Source organism: Egretta garzetta, unplaced genomic scaffold, assembly GCF_000687185.1.
Source record: "Egretta garzetta isolate BGI_Z169 unplaced genomic scaffold, ASM68718v1 scaffold105, whole genome shotgun sequence".
Taxonomy (NCBI): domain Eukaryota; kingdom Metazoa; phylum Chordata; class Aves; order Pelecaniformes; family Ardeidae; genus Egretta; species Egretta garzetta.
In genome coordinates, this window is record NW_009259598.1 from 143,002 (window position 1) to 150,988 (window position 7,987).

General features: G+C 54.9%; 2 protein-coding genes across 2 annotated transcripts in view; both read left to right on the forward strand.

Moving 5' to 3' along the window:
- PIM1 (Pim-1 proto-oncogene, serine/threonine kinase) overlaps positions 1–5,550 on the forward strand; it is a 36,046-nt gene extending 30,496 nt beyond the window's left edge. The window contains exons 3-4 of the mRNA XM_035893728.1: positions 472–648; positions 924–5,550. Coding sequence (XP_035749621.1) covers positions 472–648; positions 924–1,081 — 335 coding nt within the window. The 3' untranslated portion in view covers positions 1,082–5,550. The remainder of the gene's footprint in view (positions 1–471; positions 649–923) is intronic.
- Positions 2,431–7,987, forward strand: part of TBC1D22B (TBC1 domain family member 22B) — a 26,804-nt gene continuing 21,247 nt past the window's right edge. The window contains exons 1-2 of the mRNA XM_009638233.2: positions 2,431–2,526; positions 3,856–4,013. Of these exons, the coding sequence (XP_009636528.1) occupies positions 2,431–2,526; positions 3,856–4,013 (254 nt within the window). The remainder of the gene's footprint in view (positions 2,527–3,855; positions 4,014–7,987) is intronic.

Genomic DNA, 7,987 nt, shown 5'->3' on the forward strand with positions numbered 1-7,987 from the left:
CTCCACCACCCACCCTGCCCCAGGCTGGGGCGGGAGGAGCCAGCCTGACAAAAACAAACACCCGTGGGGGTTGCGGGGGGTAGAGGGGGGGGCCTGCAAAGCCCATGCGTCGGCCAGTTTGGTTTGCAGGCATGGAAGGGTTTGGGCTGTTCCTCTCCCCTTGTTTGCCCTGGCTTTTTTTTTTTCTTTTTGGCCAAGGCAGGGTGGGGGAAAGGCGTGGTTTTTCTCCACCCGTGGGTTTTATTTTTTGCATGTAACGGTTGGGCCTTCCCCAGGCCCGTGCTGCCCTCTTCCGGCGCCAGCGGCTTTTTTTTACAACCCAAAGTTTGTAAACAAGAGTCACGTGCTGGCAGGGGGGTGGCAGGTCACGCTGTGCGTGTCCCCCGGTCACCAGTGCAGCCCAAGGGATGCTCAGGCAGGGATCCAGGAGCGGGCAGCATCCGCCTGACGAGCTCCGCCTGTATCCCATAGGAACGCGGGTGTACAGCCCACCAGAGTGGATCCGTTACCACCGCTACCACGGCCGTTCAGCGACGATCTGGTCCCTGGGCGTTCTGCTCTACGACATGGTCTGTGGGGACGTCCCCTTCGAGCAGGACGAGGACATCATCCAGGGTCAGCTCTTCTTCCGACGGCGGGTCTCTGTAGGTGAGTACCGGGCTTCGCGGCCCAGGGGACAATGGAGTTTTGGGAGGTGGCAGCGGGCAGACGAGGATCCCGTTCTTAGGGCTCTGGAGGAGGTGGCACAAGAGGAGGTTGGTCTCCCATGGGTAGCTGGAGGAGGTGGCACATGTCCTGCCATCCTGCTCTTCTCCAAAATGGATAATGGAGTTTGGGTGCAGCTCTGAGCATCTGCGGATGGAGGTACAAGGTGGACAGGAGCCTTCTCTGACTGACCGTCGGTTTCTGGTTTCTCTCCCCAGAGTGCCAGCACCTCATCAAGTGGTGTTTGTCCATGCGCCCCTCAGACAGGCCATCTTTGGAAGACATTTTCAACCATTCTTGGCTGCAAGGCATTCACCTGCCTCAGGAGACAGGAGAGATCCACCTGCACAGTTTGATCCAGGAGCCTGGCAAGTAACACCTCCACGCATCTCCTGGCCATAAGAAGCAAAGAAAACCAGACTTTTTTTTTCTTTTTTTTTTTTTTTTTTTTTTTTTCTCCTCGTGGCCATAGCGCTGAGCAGGAATCATCAGATGGGAACACGCACATCTTGTCCTGGAGCTGGGCTGGAGACCTGGTCTTCCAAGCGCTGGTGGCCACCATCCAACCCAGCTGTCCTGGACTCCATCTGAATGACCCTGTCTCATTTGATGTTTTGCCAGTATTTGGGGTTTTTTTTTTTTTTTTGGTTTTGGTTCTGGTTTTGGAGTCTCCCAAGTGTCTTCCTGACCTGCTGAATTCGGGACTGCGAGAAGACAGAGACCTTACTGCGAGAAAAGCTTCAACGGGGGAAGTCTGGGGGGGAGGGCAGGTACCGCGGCCGAATGGCTGTCTCTTCTCCGCTGTCACCGTGCTCCAGTGCCTTCAGTTGCGATCTGGGCTGTGCTGGAGGAAATACTTGAATTTTCCTACACTGCTGCTTTTCCAAGACTCGCCTGGGTATAGAGTTCCTTTTCCCTTTTCAAAAAGAAAACAGGTCAGAAGACGCTTGGGAGCCAAGCCGGGCGATGCCTCGCCTCCCGTGCCTCCACCCCACGTGGATTTTCTGGGGTTCTTTGCTTCCCTGTGCCCTCACGAATGCACAAACAATGCAAACCAACAGAGCTGTAAATGTGTACAAAGTTATACAGGAGCAAAGCTTGATGTACAGTTGTTAATAGTGATAACATTTTACCTTTTTTGGTTTGTTTTTTTTTTTTTTTTTCCCTCCCAGGTTTTTTATTTTTTTAATTTATTTTCATGAATTTGTTGTTTTTTAAAGGAAGAGTTCTAGCCGGTAGGGTAACTTATTTATTTATTTATAATTCGCGTGGGTTTCCAACCCATGCCTTGCTTCTACAGCTGCTGATCCCCCGGTTTTCCATTCGGGTCTTCCCCTCCGTGTCTGTCCTGTGTCCATCCCCGGGTCCGTAGCGTTTCTGTCGGATGTCTGGCGGAGGTGCGGAGCGGCTGCCTGTTCCCCAGCTGCCTGTGTACATAGTTCTGGTTGCTGTTGTTTCCCTGCCACGTGCAGATCTCAGTTTGCAGATGAGTTTTGGTTTTTTTTCCCCCATGGGTGTCTTGTCTGGGGCTGGGGAGGGGGGAGCCGGCCCGGGCTGTCCGCGCTGTCAAGTCTTTACATGTAACCAAGTGTGTAGCCGGCGGGTTTTTTTTGTTAATAGTTAATATTGTACAGGGGAATTCAAGAAATCTTATTTTTTTTATGCGGTTTTAAATAAAAACAAACCACTTGATGTGATGGAGACATCCCTTTGTTGCGGGACGGGATGAAGGATGCTGGGAGCATGCTGGGTATCGGTGACCGCTCCGTGTCTAACCCTGGGGACCGCTGGTTTGTCTCCAGCCGAGACTTAACTCCCAAGGTCCCATCCCAGAGGTTTGCTGAGCGGCATTAACCAGGACCAGCCAGCCGAAAGCACCATGGGGAAGGCTGGATCCGGCCCTTGGCGGGGTGTTTCCAGTGCCAGCTTCTCCTGGGAGAGATCAAAGGGGTGTGGAGCCCTTTTCGTTTCCATTCATCCTCAGGCTGGTGCGGAGCATGTGCTGGGGATGGCGAGTAAACAAAGATCAAAGCAACCTTACGAAACGCCGGATGTTGTCAGCCAAATTAAATTTTGGTAAGGCAGATCCTGTTGCTCCGGCTCTGTTGGCGCGGAGCGGGTGTTGCATGCCGGGTGCCGGTGGGTGAAGAAAGCCGCCGGTGGGCTGTCCCCACCTCCAGCTCGGCTGCGGCAAACGCGGAGCGAGAGGAAGTCGATCTTCGGATTACGAGAAGTCGGTCGCTATCAGTCAGCAGCGGTAACGCTTTGCTCAAGCTTTTACCCTCCAAACTGTCAAACCCCACTTCCCAGCTCTGCAGCGCTTCACCTTCAGGGGTGTTGTTTTTTTGGTTTATGGTTTTTTTTTGTTTTTCTTGGGATTTTTTTTTTATTTTTTATTTCATGTGCTGAATTTTGAAGCTCTGTTCCTGCTTGACCTCATGGAGCACCTGCTGCTGTGTGCACGCAAGGCTGTGTCTCCGGCTCCAAGGAAAGGGGCACGTTTGCCTTTCTGCAGGTTACTTTGCAAGTCCCCTGGCCAGATCTGATGCAGAACAGGGTGGCCCTTTCCTTGGCCTCCCCCAGGGCTTTCTTGCTTCAAAACCCCTTGCCTGGGGTGTCCCACTTGTCCCCCACACACCCTGGGCTTGCAGTACTGCTGTGAGCTGTGGGGCTGCTGTCAGAGGGAACCAGGAGTCCTGGAGCCACATCCCAGCCTCCATGGGTGACCTGGTGTGCTGTGTCACGGCTGTGCCTCTGCCTTCAGCAGAAAGTGTTAACTCTGTCGGTTTGTTTGTTTTTCTTTTTTTTTTTATTTTTTTTACTCAGCTGCATCTTTCATCTCCTCCTTGGGGCTGCTAGAAGCAGGAAGCGCAGCTCCAAACGCCTTCAAAGTTGAGGCCTATTTTGAGATGTGGTTTGTATTTAACCTCCTCTCTTGCTTTTCCCCCGGCCCATCCGGGAAGCTGCTCTTACACGAAAGCAAACCTCTCTTCCACGTCGCCTGCTACCGCAAAGAGTCTGAGCCCCTCGGGTGGCCACTGTCCCCCCCCTTCCGGCACCACCGAAACGCTATCGCGGCTGTCCCGGCTGCAGGCTGAGCTTGGCCCACCCTTCCCGTAAACGCTCACTAACTGCTGCGGTGTTTCTTAGAAAACTCGCCACAGAAAGGCCGAGCAGGTCCGGCGCGGGACTGGGGTGCTGATAGTCACTTTGTTTCCGCCTGTTGCTGATGATTTTGCCCCCTCTGGGCTTGTGCTGCAGGAGAGGAATGGTGCTATCGTGTCCCCTGGCAAGATCCTGCTGCCTGGGTACTGTCGTGTCCTTCTGCAGCCAGTGGCAACATCCAAGGTTTGGGTGTTGGAACAGGATCGGTGCATGTTTGATCCCCCGGGCACCAGCCTTCTGGTGCAGTAATACCTTCACCTGGCTGAGAGCTGCCAGATTCGTGTCCCAGACCTCTGCCAGGGGGAAAAGAACCACGGTGGATGTGGTGGGAGACTCTTAGATGGGCAGCTGCAGCATCAGCTGCCCATTGCTTCCCTCCAGGACACCCATCACCATTGCGTCGTGGCACGGGGACTGCATGCGGGGGCTGGAGGAGAGGAAAAACCCTTTTCACCCCTCGTTTCTCCTTGGTGGGGGGATGTTCACTGCCTTTGAGGCCGTCAGCTGTGACAGGAGAGGACAAAGCCGCAGGAGTTACCCAGTGGGAAGTGATTCGGAGCCAGCGTTGCTCTCCCACCTCCCTTTCACAACTTTTTCTTGCTCCCCACTGTCAGCAGGGGAAGTACCCGCAATTCAGAAAGCAGGCAAAACAGGAGGAAGTGGGACTAGGATGAGATTTCAGGCTGTTGGACCTTCCATTCTGGGAGCGCTGGAGTCCCATGGATGACCGAGGATTTGCAAAGTGCCAGCACTCATCACACCTGTGGCTTTCCTGTCCAGATCCATCCCCAGCTAAAGTGCTTGGCCATGCAGAAAGGACTGGGCCAGGGGAGCCTGGAGCCACAGCAAAAGGGACGTTTCTATTTTCCACATCCCTTTCTGGGAATGGAAGATGAGCAACAGCCAAACTTCTGACATGGCTGGAAAAACGTGGTTGAGCACGGAGGAGAAAAGCCGCCCAGGGGCCAGGCTCGCCGCTCGGACCCAAAGAGCAGAAGACTGGGAGGTGGCATCTCGCTTCGTATCCCCATCTCAAGGAAAACATCCAGCTGCCCCCGAGGCGGCGTCTGAAACCCTTTGGCCCTTCTCGGCACCCGTGAGTCACAGGAGCTATTTTAAACACCCGCCTTAGGACGAGGTGATTTATCAGCAAACCAGGTGTCCCACGGCTCCAGCTCCCCAGTAATGAATCCTTGTGGAAGTCAGTCTCCGAACGCTTTTTGCCGATGGCCGGTGTGGTAATAGCATTATCTCCACAGGGCATGTGGGGAAACTGAGGCACGGTGCCCCAACTCGCTGGAGATCTTTTGTGGTGGAGCTTGGGCTTCCCTGCCCTATCCCTCCTCAGGCTGGGATCGGCCGCAGAGGAGCTCCCAGCTTCACACCTCCGATGTCCCTGCGTCCCCTGGGCAGGGGGTTTTGTCCCCTAGGAACTGAGACCAAAGCCCTGCACCCCTCTTAGCATGAAACCGGGGTGAAACACGTCCTTTCCCAGAGCTCCTCCGAAACCCGCCTGGTGCTGTGACAGCGACGGGGGGCAGGTGCTGGTTTCAGGCACCTGGGGCCCCGTTCAAGACCAAAGTCTCATGTTTTGGGGTTTACATCGACCTTCCCGAGAGTGGGATCTGCGCTAAACCTGCCTCCGTGACACATCGAAACTGCATCGCTCGGCTCAAGAGTTGGTGGGGGGTTTTATGAGGAAAAAAACACTTTATTCACTGTAAAAAAAACCAAACCGCAAAACCTTTCCCGTGTGTAAAGTTGAGTCAAATTTAGCAGCTTCAGCTAAATAAACATTTTTAAAAGGGGTAATCAGACCGTTCCTTTCATCCTTTTCCAAGCTTTTGGTCCCCTTCCTCCAGAGTTTTATTTCTGTGTCCTTAATCACTGTGTTTATTGCAGATAGGAGGGGGTTAAACGACCTGAAAAATGAAACAACAGCTTCTGTTTCGAATTGAAGCAGCCGCCTCAGTTAACCTGAAATGACACACAGGCACACGTGTGTGCATTTGAAGAGCGAGCGGGCTGCGGGGACGGAGATCTCACCCCGCTGCGAAAGCTGTGAGAAAAACAGAAGCGGTGAAATGTCACTTCAGGTCAACCCCTGCCCAAATTCTTCATCTTCCCCCCGCCAAAATGGGCAGGCAGGGCTGGGCCCCCCGGCACACGCACGCGGCCTCGTATGCCATCGGTACGCCAATCGCTCGCTGTAGCATCCTTCTGTGTGTGCAAGGCTGCACAGATGCATGGGTGCATGTAGATCCTGCCCAAAGCACACAGATTTGGCTCAGTTTGGCCCAGGTTGGCTCCTGCCGTCACCAGCTGAGACCTGATGGCCATCGAAGCACGGCCGTGGATGCTGAGGACTTGGATTTTGGTCCTTTCCCCCTCCGGGTGGATTTTCTTTCTTTTGGGGGAGAGGAGCAGGGTGTGGGCAGAGCAGAGACAATGAGCCACCTTCCCTTGCCAGGGCGGAGGGGTCACTCTCCTGCCTCTCTAGCAGGGTGTTTCCAAACAAAGTTTTAGATAAAGTCAGTAAATGAAGCACAAGAAGATGATGTGTGAACTGCTGTGAAACAGCGGGAGGGAAAACTCCTCCAAGGAGGATCTATCCCTCAGGCTGAGAGGGAACAGTAAAGCCAACCCACCCTTCCTAGACAGAGGGGATGGCAGGCATCCGAAGGAGGCTTTGCAGGGATGCGCGGATGCCGAACGTGACTCTAGGACAGATGGACAGACGCTCCGGCGTGCTCAGCCTCCCGCTGACACCGAGGGCTCCCATTCTGATGCGGGATGGTTTCCATTTCTCAGAGTTTGCAGTTGTGTTACAGGATGAAGCGATTTGCGATAACCCTGTTTGTTGCACCTTGTAGCCCATGGGGTTTTAACTCGGGGTGGAAGGAGCGGCGTTTCCACCCTGGAGGTCTCCCTGTTGGGACCAGCTCCTTTCTGGAAATTTCCTAGTCCAACACAGCATGTCCTGATCAGGAGGGCAGCGATCTCTCTGCAACCGGGTATCTCGAAAAGCTCTATTTTTGCCAGCTCTTAAGTTTCTCTTCTCCGCTTTAGCTTCGGGATGGGAAAAGGAACTGATTCTTCTCTCTCAGCTTTCATTTCAGAATGGAAAGCTGTCGGACGTCCTGGGCTCGCTGACAGAGATCCAGGGCTCACTGCCACGGTCTTGGGCTCACTCTGCCCCCCCAAAATATCTCCTTGTACCTCGAGAGTACAGCTGATGGAGGGGGAAAGAGCAATAACAGGTTGGGTCAGGGCAAAGCACCCAGGTGCCAGGCCCTGCTGCGAGGCGCCAGCAATGAGCCTGTGCCGCCCTCTGCCGTCAGCCCCGGCCTCCCAAAACAGGCTCGGTTTATAGAAATGAACCTGCTTTTTAATTTTTCTTCCCTTTTTTGAGTGCTCCTGACCCTCCTGCCTCCCGAAAGGCTCTCCAAGCTTCTCCCTGAGGGCTCAGTAGGAGCCATGATCCTGCCAAGCCAGGCACCAAGCCCGAGGGGATGGCAAGAGCCCTGCGTGTCCACCCTAGCCAGGAGGCTCAGCTGGGGGTGATAATTATCCCTTTCCAGATGACCCCAAATGCCTGAGGTACCCCGAGGGACGCCCAGCTCCCCTCCCGCCATCGCCCTGCCCTTTGCAAATGGGGAAACTGAGGCACCTCGTGAGGAACTGACTCATGTGTGGCATGGCCATGCTGGCAGCCTGACCGCTGGAGAGGTGGCTGCTAATTCACCAGGGGCCATTGCACGTTTCCCCCAGGAGCAAGAGGTCCCCATGTCCCCACAGCCTGGGGACACCGGTGACAGCAGGCCCTGTCCCGCTCTGCCCATGCCCGCCACCATGGAGGCCTGGTGGCTGCGGGGCACCCCTGTGGCGGGGTTTCTCCTCAGGGCATGACAGGGATGGCAGCGCCATGGGGGCTGGCAGGGTCCCTCGTCACTTGGGGTGTTTGTGGGTTTTTGACATCTGTGGGTTTTTTCCTCAGTTTATCCCCATTTATTCAGGGGGTGACTGCTTGCGCCTCACGGCTTGCCCCATAATGGCGGCTCCTCCCTCACCCCTGTTGTCGTTATGAGGGGGCACCCTGGCACTGGAGCTCGGCTGA